This window comes from Scardinius erythrophthalmus (genome assembly GCF_964197995.2).
Source record: "Scardinius erythrophthalmus genome assembly, chromosome: 23".
NCBI classification, from domain to species: domain Eukaryota; kingdom Metazoa; phylum Chordata; class Actinopteri; order Cypriniformes; family Leuciscidae; genus Scardinius; species Scardinius erythrophthalmus.
In genome coordinates this window covers 12,514,309-12,536,519 of record NC_138243.1, presented here as the reverse complement: position 1 = coordinate 12,536,519, position 22,211 = coordinate 12,514,309, and the positions used below count along the sequence as shown (strand labels likewise).

The 22,211-nt window shown below is 37.9% G+C and overlaps 2 protein-coding genes across 3 annotated transcripts in view; one reads left to right on the top strand and one right to left on the bottom strand.

Moving 5' to 3' along the window:
* The window catches only part of LOC308683838 (putative flavin-containing monoamine oxidase A), a 63,757-nt gene extending 59,359 nt beyond the window's left edge, over positions 1–4,398 (top strand). The window contains exons 12-13 of one of the 2 annotated variants that reach the window (XR_014029293.1): positions 2,349–2,819; positions 3,377–4,398. Coding sequence is in view for 1 of the 2 variants with exons in the window: in XM_081354642.1 (XP_081210768.1) it covers positions 2,349–2,640 (292 nt within the window). In the remaining variant the exon portion in view is untranslated. Of the gene's footprint in view, positions 1–2,348 lie in introns of both variants that reach the window. The other variant, XM_081354642.1, reaches the window with a different exon arrangement.
* An 8,017-nt stretch (positions 4,399–12,415) lies between these two features.
* lrrtm4l1 (leucine rich repeat transmembrane neuronal 4 like 1) overlaps positions 12,416–22,211 on the bottom strand; it is a 62,805-nt gene continuing 53,009 nt past the window's right edge. The window contains exon 3 of the mRNA XM_081355269.1: positions 12,416–13,572. Coding sequence (XP_081211395.1) covers positions 13,507–13,572 — 66 coding nt within the window. The 3' untranslated portion in view covers positions 12,416–13,506. The remainder of the gene's footprint in view (positions 13,573–22,211) is intronic.

Genomic DNA, 22,211 nt, shown 5'->3' with positions numbered 1-22,211 from the left:
TGTAAGACTATAGAAAAAATGACAGACGTTAGCTTCAGTAAAGTTAGCTTCATTCATTGAGAGAAAAGGTATGACGTCGCATGTGCGCCTTCTGGGTTTGTAGTCTTTGTAATTACGTATTTTCACAGTCTTATACCTCAGCAGTTTTACATCAAGCTGCGACCTTCTTGACTTTAAAATGTATCTTTTAAATTGACAAACATCATATGTGTAAATCAGGGCACAATTCAAACGAGATCAAAATATTTGTTGTCTCTCGCCATTGACTACCATACAATATTTTTCCGAAATAAGGTCCCATCAGAGCCCGTCTACGGAGAGCCTGCCCACTCCCTATTAAGTCCTATTGTACCGAATTTTGGTTGTAGTTCCACCAGAGTTCCACTGGGGGCGATCGCCATGAGTGCAAAATGAATGGGAGTCAATGGGGCTAGACAGCTAAATGTGTCTCTTTCACCCGATTGCCGTTGAGAAATCTCAGATCTGATTGTAGATTTTGCAAGTTCAACATGGGTTTTAGGTCGAAAGTTGAATGAACGAGTACTTATGTCCTTTCGATTTATTACAGGTTGAGTTGTTGTTGCCCATAAACGCTAGCATTCTGCTAATGAACGCTGATTGGTCAGTGAAGGACTGATTACGACCAGAGATACCGCTTGATGGCATCGTGTCATCCGCAGCGGGACCAGAAACAAACAAAACAAAAACTCTTCTAGCACGTGTGTTTACCTGTGTCAGCTGTGTTGTCGATGCCTCGAGTGAAAAGAAAGTGCAGAGCGCGAACGCACCAGAGTGACTGAAGGACTGCCGTGAAGCAGTATCTCTGGTCGTACATGTGAATGACGTCATTGACACTTTAAAAGACTTTTTAAAGCAAATAAGTGACTCAAAAAAATCTAACACCCAGCAGTGTGTAATTTATTTGCATCTCCTTTCGAATACAACATTCAAATTACTAGACAAAAAAATTATATCCTGAGAAAAGTGGATTTTTATTGGTATAGCGCCATAGACCTCCATTCATTCTGCACTCGTCCTGTGAGCGCCCTCATATGGAATCAGAGAGGAACTGCAACCAGTTCAGAAGCCGGAAGTGTAGTGAGAGTGAAACTTCTCGCCATATTAGACATTCTCTGGTCCCATGGTGGTCGACCGGAAGGGGAGGGACTTAGGCTCTCTATTCCTATAGGTAGACAAGGATCAGCTGAGAGTCAGACCTGCCAGAACTAATTCTATGCTTGATATGTTTTAACTTTAATTTTACTGCAGTTTTATATTTTAATTATTGTATAATATATAGTTACACCTTTTTAATTATAAAAATGTATTTGTATTATTTATAGAATATATTTATACCAGGTAATTATATTTACTGTTCAAATGTTTTAAGTCTCTTTTATGCTCACCAAGGCTGCATTTATTTGATTAAACATACAGTAAATACAGTACTATTATACTGAAAGCTGAATTTTCAGCATCATTGCTCCAGTCTTTAGTGTCACATGATCCTTCAGAAATCATTCTGATTTGATGTTCAAGAAACATTTCTGATTGTTATTAGTGTTAAAAACAGTTGTGCTGCTTAATATTTTTGTGGAAATCGTGATATGTTCATGTATGTTACATGTGCAGCAGTAACATACACATATTACATTGTATAGCATAGCAGACCTATTCCGCCTAGACCAAATACATTAACATTGCAATATCCATTACCATGCCAATCTCTCAGAGAGTTGTCATGACAGAAATATATACAGTGTGTATAAAATGATTATGTTTTTAATGGATTGACCATTCTAGAGGTTACACATAAGCATATGTTGTAAAGTAGATAATAGACACCGTAGTGGAGTCTAAGGCCTTTGAATGCGCAATTACATACGAGAGTGAAGAGTCATGACTGCTATTAGCACAAACTTCGATTTAGGTAACTAATTATTAGCCATTATTCATTTTGACAGTCATCAACCATGAATACAAAGTCTTTATATTTCCAGTCACCTTGACATTTTCCACATCCCTTAATACTCAGTCATACTGGTTTACAGTCACCATGACATCAAAATTGACAATTAGTTTTTGTTTTGTTTTTATCTGTGAAATCTGTGCACATCATCATTAGTTATTTTTTATTCTTCTGCACTTGTAATCTTAAAAAGTTAACCTCCCCTCCCCCTTGAATCGACCAAAACACATCTTAATACCAGGTAAACCATACCTCAACTCTGATATACATCACAGTAAGGAAGAAAAGACTATCGTAACGTCCATTTCATGCCGACTTTAAAGAATACAGAAAGTATTAACACCTTAAAATGTCTATTAATTTCTGTCTCCTTTGTCAGGATTCATTGGGCAGGCACTGAGACGGCCACCCAATGGTGTGGATACATTAGCGGGGCAATTCAGTCCGGTCAGCGGGCGGCTATGGAGGTCCTAGCTCAGATGTGTCCTTCTTCTATGTCCCAGGAGGAACTGGACGCAGTGCGAGCTTCCCTGAAACACAGTAACCCAAGAAAGGAGTCAAAGTGCAAGTCGTCCAAGTCTTACTACCTCCTCGGTGTGGTAATGACAGCAGCCGCACTGGTGACCGCCTACCTGTTGGCCAAACCAGAACTAGGATTGAAATGGATCTAAAGGGATTTTTTTCTTGACATGTAGTTAATTAGTAGTTGTACCTTAAAATACATGACACATTTTACGTCCATAATGGTATGTATTTCAAAGTGAAACATGATTTTTAGTGAGGAAAAAAGGGGCGGGACTTGATTGTATATTTATTGGAAATTGATTGGTCCATGAAAATACAGTGCTATGCATAAGTTTAGACACCCATGCTAAAGTTGACTAAAAAGAGGAATAAAAAATCATCTTTTGGAAATTGAACTTAATGCCTTAATTAAAAAAATTAGGAAAAATCCAACCTTTAAGGACACCAATTTTCTTAGGAGATTGGCATGGAGTACTTTCCATAAGATCATCTCTCAATGCAAATCAAACCAGCTATTAGGTTAACTGAAATAAAACCATGCCAATCTATAGGTATGGTGAAGGCTATGTGATGATGTGGGGCTATTTTAATTCCAAAGGCCAAGGGAACTTTATCAGGATGCATAGTATCCTGGATCCATGAAGTAACTGGCCTTTAAAAATAAAAATCTGCCTGCCTCTATGGGAATTTAACATAGGGTGTCCAAACTTATGCACCCTGTATTTTAAGGAAGAACATTTATTTATTTACGATACATTATTCATTCACAAAGAAAATTGGTGTCCTTATTAAAGATTGGATTTTTCCAAAAAAATGTAATTAAGGCATTAAGTTCAATTTCCAAAAGATGATTTTTTTATTCCTCTTTTTAGTCAACTTTAGCATGGGTGTCTAAACGTATGCATAGCACTGTATACTATAATAGAAAAGAGTGTTGCATACCAGAATAGAAAAATAAGAGGGCATAGAAATGTTGCAGATACACAGCAAGTGTGTGCTGACTTTTGTTTGTGTGTGTGCGTGGAAGAAAGAACAGGAATGTGAATTAAGAATGTAAAAATGGTCTGTTGTTTAATTGAAGTATCAGTATTTTAAAAAATAGAACATCATTACAGTATAATCACTCATTGTTGTATGTTGCACTTAATCATATTTCCAGATTTTAATTTCCAAGATATAAACTAACTTTCATTGCCTCGTCATGAAATTGCGTGGCATAATGTGTTATGTGGAGGAAATATGAAACATCAAAGCACAGAAGTGAAGCAAACACATTGTGAGCTATAAATGTATTTTTGTCAAGCACTTTGAGTGCCTCTCTTTCTTTCAACCCCACGAGAATCTCAATTGTTATTATGAGAATAAAGCATGTCGGACACTCATGTCAAGGCCTCTTTGAACACGTTAAACGAGTGTAATGGCTCTCGTTGTGTATAAATGCACAATGCCACATCATTTTAGATAATGACAATAGTATAGGCAATGAAATTGTCAAACTATAATGAATTGAACTGTAACCAAACATTTTTAAAAATGTATACATATTTATTAATAATGTATTAACATTCCATATAATATCCCAGAAACAGTAGCATTGTACAAAATCAGTATTAACACTCTTGACACTAATATTCACTCTGTATACTCACCTACAATATTTCATACAGCCTGTAGGTGAAAGCCTTGAGCACCACGTAATTACATAAAAAATGTATACTAAGCTTTAATCAAAGCTTTTGAAATAATAATTTAGTATACAGAACTATCAAACTTTTAGGTGATACTGCATGTAGAGACTGTTAATTGTTAGTTTGGTCACACTTTATATATGTGTTTAATTTAGCTTCAGAAACAAATTTGTCTTGTATGTGGCAACATAACTGCACAATAAAGCATTTAATCTATATTTGTTTTAATGATTGTTATTCCTTTTCTAAAAGAAACATATCGATATCTTGCAGTCTCTGTTTTTTTTTCAGTTTTTTAAGTTAAAATCATTCAATTATAATCTTGATGTGTCTTTTTTGTTCTATCATAAAATATTGTTAAGAAAAATGTAATAAACATTTTCGTCTGTAATTTTGTGGACTAAATGAACTTGGCTTAGAATGCATCTCAAAAACAATAATTTAACATCACCCATTTTACTTATGTTTTCTTGAGTGGTTTTCTTGGTTAAAGAGTTACATGCAATGAACCAAACCATGCAGTTACGTGTTGAATCACATTACAAACTTTTATTTGAAGCAAAAAAAGTATTTGAAAGCCAGCCAAAATATACTGTACAAGACTCTACTGTACTTACCCACAAATGATTTAATGACGAAAAGAATTACAATCCCAAAAAAGCATTGCAAATGATATAAGTAAATTAAGGATGGAGAAATACTGTATAAAACAACTGATTTAAAGATGTTGGTTGTATAAAAACAATATATCTTGTTTATTGTAAAATATGCATTTGCATTAAATATTTAAGTAGTTCACAGTGCTTCATAGGAGTGGGCGGAGCTTTTAGCATGAAAGGCTTGTCACGATTCTCTGATTGGTGGAGATTTTTGCTAAATTATGGGTATAGTTTTGTCACTGGAAATTCTGATGTTAAAGACGATTTAAAAAATAATGTGGGCAGATGGCTTTAAGAAAAAAAATTACCATCAATTAGTCTTTAATAATAGTTAATCAATTCCCCTATGGAGAAAATTTGATTTAGTTTGCTTCCGGAACCCGACTGTTGCACTCTGTTAAAGGAAAGAAGTGTTTCATATGCGCAGAAAGTTTGTGATGAAAGTTTACAGCCTGCAGACATTTTTTCGTTAAAGCCAGGAACATGAATTAAGGATATCTATTGACTTTAAGCATGAATATTTTAAAATCAGCATAAAATGTTATATTATCTTATAAAAAATCATGAACTTGTATTTTGAAGTTTCCATATTTGATCTTCTAAGCTTCTTTAATGCCCCCCATATAATTACAATGTGTTATGTGAAAGGAATTTGAAACATCAAAGCACAGAACTGAAGCAAACACTCCGTGAGCTATAAAAGATATTGTCATGCACACTAAGTGCCTCTCTGTAAACTCCATGGGAATGTCAATTGGTTTCATTGCTTTAGCAGAATAAAACATGCTGGAAATGCAACAAGTTTGTCAAGGCCTCTTTAAACGTGTTAAATGTGTGTAATTGCTCTCTCGTTGTGCGCAGATGAAAAAAAATAAAAGAAAGACAGGCCGTCAGATAGGCCTATAGATGGAATACATTTCGAGCAAATCTTGCCACTGCGACTCAGCGTTACCCGCACTGTACAGTAACTCACACACTCACGGACACACGTGTATCCGCCCACACGCGCACAGCAGGCACGTCGCTGGGAGGCTGAGATGTGAAAGTGATTTAATCGCTTGTGCTTGATTACACAGTTGATGGAAAAAGCTCCTGTCATGCTCGGATGCTCTCTAAGGGGTGATCAAACTCTTCTGGCGGCCCTTAAAGGAGCATTTTTTTCTCTTCGTTACCGCCGCCTCGCGGGGGATCAACTCTTCATTTTCCCTGCCTCACGCCCACCCCATCAAGATCACACCCTGCCCTGACCAACATGTTTTTGTATGCGTCCAATTTATGGGCTCCAGTAGTGGCGAGATGACACAGCCAGCACTTCCTCCGCTCGCTCTGGCCAGAAGCCACGGGAAAGATGAGTCTCTTGTGATTGTGAATCTGATTTTCCATTCCATTTGCTTGATTACCTCCACGTCTGGCCGGAAAGCCACAAGTCTTCATTTAGAGCCACTCGCCGTGTGGATTGGCTATTATTTTGGACGTCCCATGAGCAGCTGTGTGCGTCTCAAAGGATCCACTGCCTAAAGATTGCATAATGTAACAACTTGTCCAGGGCTTTGGCAGAGCTCCTGCATCGGTTTGCGGTTTGAAGATGTCCGATCCGAGGCAATGCACCAACTTTAGATTAGGTGTATCCGAGCCAAGATGGAAGCCTTCCATCAGGTTTTAGAGGCTGCTATAAAGTAAAAACAAGAGAAAAGGTGCAAAAAAGGGTCAGAATTGTGAGATAAAAACTCACAATTGAGAGAAAACTTGTGAATCGTTAGATATAAACATGTAATTGCAAGGACAAAAATGTCAGAATTGTGAGATATAAACTTGCAATCATGAGAAAAATTCAGAATTGCGAGATATAAACACAATTGCAAGATAAAAGTCAGACTTGTGAGATATAGAGCTGGTAAGTCCCGCCCCTTTACGCAAAACCCCGCTGGACCTCAAAGTTGAAAAACCGTCAATGCAAGTGAATGGGAGAAAATAATTATTTTCTGGTCCCGTTTGAATTGTGCCATGAATGTGAACATATGTTGTCTGTGAATTTTTTATATAACTTTTCGTGTAAAGAATGCTACAATTTAGCGGGTAGAAGTTTGATACGGTTAGACTTTGTGTGAGAGCACTTTGTGGACTACAACTCTCGACGCGTTTGAAACGTCAACACCACTCGCACACGGACACTAGCTCACGGATCCCGCTAAACATGGCTGTGTCTTTGGTGCACTTCATCGCCTTCTTTCAGGGAGAGGACAAAATCGTTGAGGTTGGTGAAAACCACGGGTAAGTCAACTTTATGGGGTGACGTCACATAGGCGACATGTAGTCTTTCTCTTTATGTCTTTTCCACAACTGCTAGCCGAAGAATCATACCATATACTGTCAAACCCGTAACATGAAAAGTTATATAAAAAATTCACAGACAGCTTATGTTCACATTCATGGCACAATTCAAACGGGACCAGAAAATAATTATTTTCTCCCATTCACTTGCATTGACGATTTTTCAACTTTGAGGTCCAGCGGGGTTTTACGGAAGGGGCGGGACTAACCAGCTCTATAAACTCACAATTGCAAGAAAAAAGTCAGAATTGTGAAATATAAACTCGCAATTGCAAGAATATTTTCAGAATTGTGAGATATAATTTTGCAATTGCAAGAAAAATTCAGAATCGTAAGATATAAACTCACAATTTCAAGAAAAAAGTCAGAATTGTGTAATGTTACAACTCGTCACTGGCTTTGCCAGATTGCCGGGTTGGTTTGCAGTTTGAAGGTGTCTGATCCAAAGAAATGCACCAAATTCATATTAGATCCATAAGGTGAAAGGCGGCCTCTGAGAAATGCATAAAATAATGTTATCTGTGCCCTTCTCTTGTGATATGACACGTTGCACCACATGGCGGTCTGTAATATTCAGAATGACAGATTTTCTAAATGGGGGGGGTCTCAACTGTGTCTCAATCAGTGTGTAACTCAGCTGTTCACACATGAGATCAAGAGCCGTCACAGACACTTCCTGACGTGCAAAGAAATGATTCAATCACATACAGTGCTGTGATGTTTTGGTAGCACTTTACAATGAGGTTTCAACAGTTAACATTAACTTACAATTCTTCTACAGCATTCATTATTCTTAGCTTATTTAAACATTTACAAATGAACATTAACAGTAACATAAATAAACAACTGTATGGCGGGACAACCTGTCACTCACATGAAATCGACCAATAGCAAACCACAACCAATTCCACATGGACAAAATCAAGTCCTACCCGATTTTTTTTTCTTCTTCTTCTTGTTTGAGAAGAAACTGAGTTTCACTCAGATGTACCTTACTATCACAACTTCCATTTCATTGTGACTTTAACAAATGAGACCATATTGTAATTTGTTACCAATGTTTTTGTTGTATTCACTGCATTTTAGGTTTCATAATGTTTTATGAAATGTGTATTTGAAATATTCATATTCAAACTAAAAAATTGATATTCAGTCAACAATATTTGATTCATTTTTAAATGATTCAAAACAATTTTGCTAGACTGACGGAAAAGAGTGGGCAAAACTAGATCGCCTGCGTATGAACAGCAAGTCCGTTGGACTGCCGGATTCTATAAACAGTTTGGGGTCAGTAATTCAATTTTAAACCTGAAGAAACTTGTATTGCTTTTTCAAGGCTGGTCTTTCATAGCTCAGAAAACTGGAGTTCTATAGTTTCACTGAACATAGAAACCTAGGCTACATTTCATGTAAAAGTTGTTTACACTATTCATGCATGTTCTGTTTGATTAATATTGATTAATATTTTATTCAGTTGAGAGACACCTCCACATTTTATTAAAAAATACTGATAGGCTTAAAGTCTCTTTTTGATCCAGTTGGCCAAGCTAGTTCTGTAATATACTGTTGATTAGCCAATTTGTTTTTCAGTTAAGCTAATTTAAATAAAACATTAATAAAGCTATTAACGCTAAGTACAATAAACCTCATATTGTTAAGTCATGAGCATTGTGTCAGGAGGGAATACCCATAAGCCCTGGCTTTTGAATAATTAAAATATGTATGCTTAATAAGAACAGGGCCATAGACAAGGCTTTGAGCTCTATTTAGTAGTGTGACGTTGTTTAGTTAGTAAATAACTGTACATAATCTCCTTTCATGTTCCACGGAAGAAAGTAAGTCGTGGGTTGAAACAATGTGAGGGTGAGCAAATGATGACAGAACTTTTATTTTGGGGGTTTAATATCATTAAAACAGCTGAGATGCTAAAGAGTTCTCATCTTTTACTACATTAACACTAAACATTTGCTGGCTCATGGATAAAACAGACTACTGGTTTCATATTAATTAACAGGTTGTGGGTCTTTTTTAACCATACTTTGTACTTCTGTGTGGGTGAACCAAGCGTGCCGCACAAGCCCTGAAAAGTGAAGCCAAAACGTCTCGATCGCCCCCCGGTGACTGGTCCTAGTATAGATCATAAGCCCCGCCTCCCCGTGTTATTCAACGGGACGTGAGACCAACTAAACAATTAAATTACACTTCAAATATCTTTTTTCCAAAGGTGGTTTCTTTCATTTGCTGTAGCTTTTATCACGCTGATGTAAGTTCAAGTGTCTGGTTTCAAAAATAAGTTGGTTTTTAGTTAGTTACGTGATGCGGTGGTGTAACATCATGATTGACAGCTGTGATTGACAGGTTTTCTGAGCGAAGTAGTCACTGAAGCACCAACGGACATTTTTTTCGGGATCTTCGGAGGACTGAGGAGATTGTATTTACTTTATTTTAACAAGCCTCTTGTCGTACTGCAATCAATTTTTAAAAAAGTGTGCAGAATGCACTCTCCCTGAGTGAGTGAGGGCGGAGCGTTGATTTCGCGGCTTTACTTCCTGCTCACTACTGCGCAGGTCTGGTCCCGAGATCGCTACTGCGCAGACTCAAGTTCCAATATGTCAGCGCCATATCGGGACTCTGGCGGCTTCAGTTCTCATCAATGGAAGAGAGCGAAGCAGGGGGGCAGGGTTTTCTATTATTTTGAAGGTACCCCCGGGCGCCGCCATTGGCTAGCGGACCCCCACCTGCTGTAAGCATCCCATGGACTCCCATTCATTTTGGCTTCACTTTGACAGCGAATAACTTCACATCTGAGGCGTTTAAAGACTCCATTTGTCCATTATTTATTTCTAAAGAAACACGAAAATGTATAAAAGGCGATTGCGTCATAACCACGCGACTCTCTGTCGCACAATAGAGAATTACCGTATGGACAGGAGGAGAAGCTCACGGGCAATCGGGGAGACGTGGAGGCAAAGTGACAAAATAATTAATCAGAATACATAGCAAACGTTTCTCCTGCTCCTAGCTCATGGACACATCCTACTCACACTCTCTGTCTCTGCAAGTTTCGGAAGGGAATGATTCAGATTTCTCTTGGCACAGCTACTAGAAGACAGACGGGTTGCTCACGTCACATCTACGTCGTCAAGCTCAGTTTGAGTCTGTGCAGTACGCTCGACCCCCAGGAAGTAAGAGTTTCTGATTGACTTCACTTTGTCTCCGTTGAATCCAATGGGGTCGCTGTGTCCATTTCTTTTACTGTCTATGGAGCGAAGGGGCGTCGTCTATCTTTTTTTACAGTCTATGGGGTGAACTGGAAGGCCGGGTGAACTGGACAGTCTATATCATCTCATAACTTTTAATTAGCTGTGAGATGTGTTCTGGAAATACAGTTTCTGGCTGGGTGTTGCATCGTTTCTCCAACCTCAAGCTCCCTGGAGGATGTGCAACCATTGGCTAAAGATCAAGAATGGCCGAGTTTTCTTCCTCTTGAGACATATTCCCATGAGGCCTAATCTTTTCCAGCCGCAGACACATCAATCTATATGATCATGTGTCAATCATCCGTGATGCAATAATGCTTTTCAACTGATGAAAGGCGTGAGAGCAATTGTCACATTCATCTACCACATATTTACATAGAAAAACAATGAAAAAGCAGTGTAGTGCAAAAACGCTTCCTGCGTGAATGTTCCCAAAGGTGTCTGTCTAATTCATGTCTAGCCCACACTTAAAAATAATTGAAAAATTGAGCACTTTTGGGATATCATGATTGAGGTTAATAGAGCACACAACAGCCAATATCTGAATGCAGTCGGGTCCTCTGAACACAGAACTCTTCCAGTAGTAGGTCGTTGACTGGGCAAAATGTCAAAACTCCTTTCTGAACAAGAAGGGATGGGGGCTGATGAATAATTCATGGGGAGAGTATGGTCAAACACAGTGCTGTGTCTGTTTAGCCGTCGCTTCGGCAGGCAAGAGAGAGAAGGGGAGAGATGCAACACTAGGAAAACACCGGAGCTGATATGCCATCTGGACCTCATATCAGACAGCTTGACGTGTTCCTTGAGGACTTGGTTCGGGACAAACTCTTCATGTTAGCCCCCTCTTGAGAAATGACATATTTAGTGATACTTATGGCATTCCCGGAAGAATTTTGAACTTTCTTTGTTTAGAGAGGGCAGGGCTGGCACAAACCCTGAATGAGAGGCTCTCCTTCAGGGTTATGAGGCCAATATTGATCTGACAGCATTCAAAGATGTGAAATATGGGAGGACATTTCCTTGGCTTGAGCATGCGGGTGCAGCCAAGTAGCTTGAACTTTCTTTTACTAACTTGTGGCCACAATGACAGAGATTTTAATGGCTGAAGGTTGCAGTACTGTTGGCTGCTAGTAGATGATGCCACTGGCAGTGTGTAATTGGCCATAGCTTTTAAAAATCATATCACAAATGAGAAAAAAAATGCCCACGTCGTCGCCTATGTTGCCAGAAATCGCCAACACTTACTGAAAAGTAGTGTCTTCCGGTGATTTTGTCGCTGCAAATCATGGTCAGTGTGAACAGCCCCTTTAGTCACACAAACTTAATAGCAAATTCCAAAGTTTGAGACACAAACAGCCATCTAAGCTTTAAAGTAAAAACCTTATGAACATATTAACTTTACATTACTGATCAAAAGTTTGGAATAATTAAAAAAAATATATGTTTATGAAAGAATTCTCTGTTATGCCCACCAAGGCTGCATTTTTTAAATAAAAAATACAGTAAACACAATAATGTTGTGAAATATTATGACAATTTAAAATAGCTGTATTCTATTTGAATATATGCAATGTATTCCTGTGATGGTAAAACTGAATGCATCATTACTCCAGTGTCTTCAGATGATCCTTCAGAAATCATTCTATGCTGATTTTCTGCTCAATTATTGTTATTTTTTAGATACATTTTTTAAATGGTAATGTATCATGGTCTCCACAAAAATAAGCATATGAGCATAAGAGACTTCTTTTAAAAACATTAAAACATTTTTTTTTTTTTTAAATGACAGACCCCAAACTAATTTTGGTAGTGCATTCTATACTCCATGTACAAATGAGCTACATGAAATGTCCAACAAGTGAAATTATGCGTCGGGCCTACTCGGTTCTTCTCAGTAACATTTTTTTTTTTTCTGGAAAATCTATATTGCTAAAAAGAGTTTTAATAATAAATTCATAAAAATAGAATAAGTTGATCAATACTAATTTCCATTTGACAAATGTATATTTCTCACCATTGATTTTGACAACATTCTCATTATAAAACAGAACTTGGTGGTGTACAATTCATACAGTTTATTACAAAAATGTAATTATTAAATTAAAGTGGGGGAGCATAAAAGTAAATTACACTTTCAAATGGCAATGTTTCATGATTGAGGGGCAGGTGGAACCTGAACAAATCAATATCCACCCAATACACTCACACACGTGCTCTTTATGACCCTTCTCCAACACACATGCCATTTTAAAGGTGAAGTGTATCATTTCTGCACAACTAGCAGCACCAAATGATACGCTCCTCTAAACTAGCACTTTAACGATACCTCTATATTCAGATCTTGACATTTGCTTACACACTCTCCTATAAAATGAGACTACATATTTACACTCAAACATTGAGTCAGTGTTGACATAGTCAGTGAGATCAGAGGTCATGTTTAAATTATTTGGTAAAACAGTAAGAAGTCTATTACTGTCGTGAAGGGCATGTCAATTTGAGAATCTCCTCAAATAAAACTGTACAAAGAGGTTTGCAGAAACTCAAAGCATACCAAATCCAGTATTAAGCAGCAAATATAAAGGTTTTAACTCAGTCGTTTTATTTAGTTATTCTGATACACAAATTTTCCAAGGATTTACATTAAATAACAAAGGAAAGGGTCAATTTTAGGGTATATTAACAAAGTTTATAGTTTATGTATAGGTCCACATATGCGTCAAATGACGCTGAGTGATTCATCAAAGGCTGGATAGCTTTCATTGGTATGTTCCATTGCTCTTTATTTGAGCACTAACCATGCTCTGTATGGCCCACCGGAGGCTTCTTCACCCATCTGACACATGTATCCAGGTGCATTAAAGAACAAACTGAGGCCTCCAAATGTGTTTTAGTAAAATATGCTCTGTTCTGACTGTCTCTCAGATGGCCATTTGTAATATCCAGCACAGTCTATTAAAGAAGCACTGACAGCATGAGTGGATTCATGAGAACAAAGCTTGATGCATTAGTGGAATGCAGGTAGGCACAAATCCTCCGCCGGTGGATTATTTTTGTGGAACAAAACATTCCCTTTAGTGTATGGTCGGTATGTCTCCAATCCAAGCTCCAGGTAACGGTCTGGGACACGTGTATTCATTCTGTAGGAAGCAAAAAAGACAGATGATGATTACTACGGTACAAAACCATGAGGTTCAGTTTAGAACTGCAACACGGGTCAATGACACGATGCTCTCTTTTGTACTGATGCATTTATTTATTTATTCAAAAATTTCAAAAATGCAAATAATACATCATCCTGAATACACCTTTTCTATGATGAGCATGTTTTTCTTTCTTATAAAAAAAAAATTCTCTTTTTTTGGGGATTAGGAAGTAAAAAAAATAAGGGTTTAATGATATCATAATGAAGAAAAATAGAATTATATTCTTGAAAAAAAATAAAATAAATGTCATGTGGTGCGACTCCCCCAAAAAACAATGATATTTATTTTTTATGAATAAATACTTCATTACATTTGTATTTTGAAAAATGAAAATGTTTTGTGAACACATGGTGTAATAATGAAAAACATTTTAACATTTATTTAACAATTAACATTTTAATTGATGGTTACAACACACAACATTTTTTTTAGCTTTTTTATGTAATCAATAAACTACATAGAAAACATTTCTTGAAAAGCTACACAAGTTTTTCAAAAACAAATAACCAATATGAATACAAAGACAGAGTACATTGCTAAGATGTTTTATTGACCATTGTTAAGATAAATTTGATTATATAAAAATATCAGAATAATAAATCAGACACATTACTTCAGCCGCATGCAATTGTGATGTAAAATGAAACGCTCATGCATGGCCAAGAAATAAAAAAACGTTGAGAAGCAGAAATGAAAGCTTCAGCATAAGTTCTGCCAGGAAGACTCAATTGTTACGTCACTTATTACTTTCTCATCTATCCAATCGCGTTCTAATATACTTGCAGTATAAAAGAGCGGTACTTACACATGTCTGAGTTCGCAGATGCTGACGCCTACATTCACCTCCATCCTCCCCACCACCATGAGGATTGTCCCTTCCCCTTCATACTCCCCACCACCACCAGGATGGTCCCCTCCCATACCTCCCAGGGGGTCGGCTGCGCCCCTGCCTTCGTCTTCAGGCAGGAAATGCAGATTCCGTACCCTCGGATTGCGAGCTACAGACTTGCTTGCTGGGCTGTTAATAAATGCATACTTGTTACGTTATTTTGCCTCCCGAGTCTTTCTGGTAGAACTGGATCATTTGGCAGCTATCAGTAAAAAAAGTCAGAAATCAAATATGGCAGCACATTGTATGCCATCATTGTTAGGATGTTAATTACAGTTGAGACGACAGAATTTACTCAGCTCAAGTGACCTTGCTGTCATGAGCACTTCGTCTTAAATGGATTAAACAAACCGATGTGAATACAAATTAGCAATATGCATTGAGCACAATCATCATTATCTCAATTATCCTCAAGTTCAACTGAGGTTCTTTCAGAAACCATGGGAATAGCAGCTATACTGCCCAATGAGTCAACCTGAAGACAAAGATTGGAGTAATTACTTGATAAAATGAGGACAAAAGTGATGCCGCCTTTCTTACCCATGAGAATAAAATCTTCACCATCAAATGAATTAAATCTTTCTCACTTCATCTAAATTATCCCACAGTGAATGGGTTGTTTGTCATATCTCTAACACTTCAGAGTAGCTGCAGACTTTTGGTGCAGCTCATTTCAATGGCTGCCCCTGGTTCCCATCCACTTTCATTGTATGGAAAAGTGCAGTTTGGACATTCTGCCAAATATCTCATTTTGCGTGGCATCAAAAAAAGAGGTCATACAGGTTTAGAAAGACATGAGGGTGAGTAAATGATGACTAATTTCATTTTTATCCCTTTAAGAGAAAGACAAAAAAAACAATGATCAATGAAATGTCTTTGAATAGAGAAATGGGATGTAATGCTAGTAAACTCAAGGCAGAGATAACCGTGAAAACAGCAGATTCTTCAAGAGGATGCTCTCGGAAAGACTAACTTGCAAAAAAAAGGGAATCTGATTTTTAGTTAAAACCACGTTTTGTGTTTCACAGCGAGGTAACTAAAAATGCCAGCTTTTTTCCACCATTGCGAGGCTTTGTTGGAGCAGCCTGAGGGTGAGCTTTGATTTTCTTGTATTCAAACTGGCTGACACAAGCTGTATACCCTTGACTTACAATTTAAGTGAAATTCTAGATAGGCTGAAATTACTGACAGCGAGTTCTTTCAGCAGATGCAGGGCTCTACGGCGTGAACATTTGAGATTGAAAATTACTGTGTACAGTATGCGGAAAATTATTTGCCTGCACTGGTAAATTTAATTGATTGATATAATACAGGTATTATCAAAAAAATTACCCTCCTTTTTATGCAAGTTATGTTTCAACAGGACATTCTGCTCCATTTAAAAACAGCATCCTGTATGTACGCCCAAATGTGAAATTAAGGTATACCGTGTGAATATTAATTGAGTCGTGTCCTTCTGAGTGTCCTGTAATTCATTAAATATTCATGAGCTATGCCCTCACATATTTGTTAGTTATTAGCTGTGTCTTTGTTGGCTGCATACGTCATAAAGGTGGTTTTATAAAGGTTGTTTTATTTCAGAGCAGTAACCATTGTAAAACTGATCGTTATTCCTATAAAGTATAAATTGCTGTAATTTCTTACGACTTTGGAATGACAAATCTATCTATGTTTCTATCTACACTGTAAAAATAAGTTCCCTTTCAGTCGCTCACGTTCAGCGTAGTCGACGTGTCGACTGATCGGGATCACGTTTAGGGAGCCTGTCATCTTCGAGTATTGATAAAACGAGCCAATGCACACATTGCCGTGCGAGCTTTGCATCCACGCTCCGCCCCGCAGCACGGGTATAAATACGGAAGTGGATGCAAGCACCACTTGTCTTTTGCTTCGGAACCGATTGGTCTTCATGATGGTGTATATGAAGAGTGTTGATATATTCAACGAGCGAGTGTGTCGGTGCTTCTTCTGGAAGTCTCTCCCAGGGCTGGTGTTTCTACAGCGCGAGTGCAGCGGTGGTTGCGAGCCTTCTGAGCTCTCCACTGCTGCTTTAACAGCATTCATTTTTGTGTTTGTTTGTCTGACGGCCGGTTGGGGGCAAAGAAAGTGAGTGCTTCATTGGCACAGGCTGCACCATCCCTGTCAGTGTTGCCGCGATCATTCCCGTGTGCCTCGGCACTGGTGAGAGTTTTTCATTTCCTGAAAGAGCAACACGGGTGAGTTTGCATATTTTTCAAGATGTCATTCCACCCGTGCATTTCTGGATGACGCCCTGTCCCCCTCTGACGGTCACATTAGTTGCATCACGTGTTTGGGTTAAGTTTGGGTTACAGCTTCAGCTTTTGTGGATATAGCTCATATTCTCATTGCAAAAACATGACTATCACGGTGTTGAGATCGAGACTCGCCTTCGTCTGCGAAGGTGGAGTCCCCATTACCACGCCCCACCCTAGGGTGCCGTGTGGGATGGGTGATCAGAGGATCATAGTAATGCCTTCCTTGCCTGTTAAACAATGCCTGTGGGCCCCTCAATCCTCTATCACACCGCAGCCGGTGGAGCTCCCCATTGAGCATTCTGGTCCCTCTGTAATGGACCGACCAGCCGTTTTATTCAGGGCCCCTCCAGAGGACAGGATGCCGATTGCAGCATCGGAGGGTGAGCTGAGCTCTGGAGATGACAACTCGGCTGCGTTATCCCCTTTGGGGAACATTGCCTGAGCCAGATCCAGAGATGTCAGCTATGCTGAAACAGGCTGTCGGGCTCGTGTGGAATCCTCCACTGTGTCCCGAACAGTCTCGTTGGATGATTCGTTTCAGTGCCTTTCCTTCCCGAAGTTCATGGAGAGCTTGCCAGGTCGTGGACGGCACCTTTCTCTGCCAGAGACTGCCTGAGTAGCTCCTCCCCCCTCACTACCCTTGACGGAGGAGCGTGAAGGGTTACAGGGCTATCCATCCAGTGGTGCGGTCTGTTGCGACACACCTGTGTCTGGCAGCCGTTACCTCTTGGACGGGGGATCCTCGTCTCCCCTCTAAGGCCTGTGAGTTCTCGTCCGTTCTTACGGGCAGAGCTTACAAAGCCTGTGGGCAAGCCGCTTCCTATTTGAGTGTCAAGGCGTTGCACTCATGGACATGCACAAGGGTAACCCCGGACTGTGCGCTCATAGGTGAGCTTACGCGATCGGACTGGCGATGTCCACCTTAGTGGTCCAGGAGCACCATCTCTGGCTCAACCTGGCCAATATGGGCCTTACATTTTTAAGTGCAATCAACTTGGATGTTTAAGTCATTTCAACTTAAATAACATTGAACTGACTTTAAAAAATCTTGTGTAACTTATAAAAAAAAAGTTGAAAATTGCTTAACTTATTTTGATGAGTTAAAACATCATAACTTATTGATTACGTTTCCTTCTATCTATCTATCTATCTATCTATCTATCTATCTATCTATCTATCTATCTATCTATCTATCTATCTATCTATCTATCTATCTATCTATCTATCTATCTATCTATCTATCTATCTATCTATCTATCTATCTATCTATCTATCTATCTATCTATCTATCTATCTATCTATCTATCTATCTATCTATCTATCTATCTATCTATCTATCTATCTATCTATCTATCTATCGTACGTTACTTAAAAGTAACTTAGGAACAAGTTGTCCTAAACAAAAATGTGAGCACAGAGCCCTGCTCTGCAATGAAGAATCATAGCAAATAAAGCAAACACAAAAGCATTTCAAGTCCCCCAAAGGACATGCTCGGAGCAGAAGCACACTCTAGAATGCTAAAAAACAGACATAGCATAATAGATGATGTGAGTTTCCTTGCACTCTATAGCAGAGTTCACAACCCTCATAATGTGGCATGCAGCATTCGATTAGCAACCTTTGAATTTGACCTTTACCTTCAAAGTGTTTAGGATATTATACAAGATAAATGACATATTTTGTCATTGTGTACGGAATAAAATATCTAAAGAATAACTGATGACAGGCCAATGAATTATTAAAAAAAGTTTGCTTGATCGGTGTCTTTGGGTTTATGTTATTTTGCTGTTGTATGCAGTAAGGACTTTTACTGAAGTGACTGAAATAATTAGATGAAGTGGAACTGTAATTAGTTTAAATAAAAATAAAAATAATTGTACACATTAGAATGTTTGTCAACCAATCAGAATCAAGCATTCAACATAATAAAAAAAGTAGTATTCAGTAATTATTAAGATATTATAGCATTCTAAAACACTGAATACTAACTTGAAAAATAATAATTACTGTGTTAAAAAAACACATTATGCAATGTCGCATTTCAAACTGTATTACATGTTTGTTTGATTCTTCAAGCACTGTCTAGTTATCATCCTGAAAATAAAAATAATTATTTTGCATTTAATCCAATTTTGTGTTAAAACGTTTTTGCAGACCAATCAAATCAGAAAGGGATCATGGGTAATACTTCTCATCACTGGAAATGAAAGTGAAGTCCATTGCATCATGGAATACAGTATGGCGACTAATTTGTAAAATCTGCAAAAATACAAAATGAAAAGAATTTAACATAATAAAATCCTGTTTTCAAGCATGGGTTTCTGCAGGTCAGAGAAGTGGGCTGAAAGGTCTTTATAATTGGTGGTAAAAGCTGCCTGTTAGGGAAGGGAGGAGAGGAGAGGGGGGAGGAGAGGGGGGAGGAGAGGGGAGGGGAGGGTTAGGGGTTAATCATAGATGTAGCATTGTGTACCTTTCAGCACACCCGTTTCTTCGACCTGCAGCTATTCATCAAATCAGATTTGAGGGACAAGTTTACAGTTTATGTCAAGTTTAGGCTTACAACCAGGGTTATGTGCTTTTACATCAGTGTTATTCACCATCCTTTCCCTCTGATTTTAGGGATGACGCATGGGTAGGGTTAGGTTTAGGGGTAGGGATATGGTTAGCATTGCACTTTCAGATAGGAATATTGTTCCAGAATCAATAAAATATGTTGACACAGGAACACATCTAACTCAGGACGTGCCAGGTTGGAAAGAAACTTTGCAGGACAGTGGGTCCTCAGGAGCAGGGAAGACCTCTGCATTACTTTTTATATTAATTTTTATTATTATTATTTTGGTAACACTTTAAGGTTCATTAGTTAACATTTGTTAACATGAACTAATAATGAACTGCACTTACACAGTATTTATTAATCTTTGTTAATGTTAATGTCAACATTTTCTAATACTTTATTAAAATCTTGTTAACATTAGTTAAAGCACTGTGAACTAACATGAACAAACAATGAACAACTTTATTTTTAGTAACTACCATTAACAAAGATTAACAAATGTAATGCTCATCATTAGTTCATGTTAGTTAATACATTAACTAATGTTAACTAATGAACCTTATTGTAAAGTGTTAATGGAACCGTATGTAAGAAATGTGTTTCAATTAATCATAAAATGGCCCTGATATGTCACTAGACATTAAGAAATCATGTTCATTTGAAATACTTGTATCACTGACAACATAAAGCTAAAATTTTTCAATCGCACTAAATCGTGCATAAATGAGGTCTCAAAATAAGCAGGGCTGCGTTTCTAAATGCGATAAGTTGATCGTAGAGATCATTCATTGGTGGCAATCATGGGCCACGTAATCATGTTACTTGGGCATCGCCATGTTAGTATGCACTGGAATTTAGAGAATAGGATCTGTTGGATTTACAATGCGTAAATTCATCCACTTCTCCCAAAATACGTGAAAGTAAGAGGCCGGTGAAGTGGGAGAAAGAAAGAAAAAAGTAAACTTTATAGTTACCTACACAATGTGTGTGGTAACTTAGGTATATTTAAATGCCTGAAATGCACTATATAATCACACCGGTTTAATCGTACGCATCAAAGGCTTAACATAATCTAAACCATATGGTCTTTTTTTAGTATGTGTATGTGTTCATTCTGTTGTGATAATGAAGTCACTTTCTATTTTTGTTTCTCAAAAGAATTATATTTTTTCTTCTAAACTGTATGCAGGAGGACAGCTACAGTGACATCACTCAGCACATCATTAAAATGCTGGTCGTCCATGGTGCTGATGGAGAACTTCAAACATCGAGATTCAATCGATGTATCCATCCTTCTTAATTCTCCCCAAAAGTTGAAAGATTAAAGGATTAGTTCACCCAAAAAAATGAAAATTCTGTCATCATTTACTCTCCCTCAAGTTGTTCCAAACCTGTATGATTTCCTTTCTTCTGCTAAACACAAAAGAAGATATTTTAAAGAAGGTTGGTAATTAAACAGTTGCTGGTCCCCATTGACATCCATAGTATTTTTTTTTCCTACTATGTAAGTCAATGGGATCCATCAGTCGTTTGGTTACTGACATTCTTCAAAATATCTTCTTTTGTGTTTAGCAGAAGAAAGAAACTCATACAGGTTTGGAACAACTTGAGGGAGAGTAAATGATGACAGGATTTTCATTTTTGGGTGAACTATCCCTTTAAAGATGAAGTTGTATTAAATGCTATGGTATGATAGAATTGTTTAAACATTCAGCTGTTGATGTTTTAATAGATTAAAGTTGTAATGGTATTCTTTAAAGGGTTAGTTCACCCAAAAATGAAAATTCTGTCAGTAATCACTCTCCCTCAACCCCGTAAGACCTTCGTTCATCTTCGGAACACAAATTAAGATATTTTTGATTAAATCTGAGTGCTGGATCACTCCTCCATAGGCTTCTAAGACATTATAACTTGCTGGCCCAGAAAATGTATTAAAGACATTGTTAATATAGTCCAAGTGACTACAGTGGCTCAATCTTAAGTTTATAAAGTGACGAGAATACTTTTTGTGCGCAAAAAAACCCCAAAATAACGACTTTATTCCACTATTCATTTCCTTCTCTCTGGGCCTTGAGTTTTTTCACGTAGTATAACTGCGCAGCGCGTCTGTGTTGTACGTCACACTCATCACACACATGACCAGCGTTGGCCAATAGTGAGCCTACGTGTGACCAGCGTGTGACATACAACACAGAAGCGCTGCGCAGTTATACTACGTGAACTCAATTGAGGCCCAGAGAGAAGTAAATGAATAGTGGAATAAAGTCGTTATTTTTTTTATTTTTTTTTTGCGCACAAAAAGTATTCTCGTCGCTTTATAAACTTAAGATTGAGCCACTGGAGTCACTTGGACTATATTAACAATGTCTTTAATACATTTTCTGGGCCAGCAAGTTATAATGTCTTAGAAGCCTATGGAGGAGTGAGCCAGCACTCAGATTTAATAAAAAATATCTTAATTTGTGTTCCGAAGATGAACGAAAGTCTTACGCGGTTGGAACAACATGAGGGAGAGTAATTACCGACAGAATTTTCATTTTTGGGTGAACTAACCCTTTAAAGAATACCATTACAACTTTAATCTATTAATACATCAACAGCTGAATGTTTAAACAATTCTATCATACGTTAGCATTTAATACAACTTCATCTTTAAAGGGATAGTTCACCCAAAAATGAAAATCCTGTAATCATTTACTCTCCCTCAAGTTGTTCCAAACCTGCATGAGTTTCTTTCTTTTGCTAAACACAAAGAGATATTTTGAAGAAAGTCGGTAACCAAACGACTGATGGACCCCATTGACTTACATAGTAGGAAAAATAAATAAATACTATGGATGTCAATGGGGA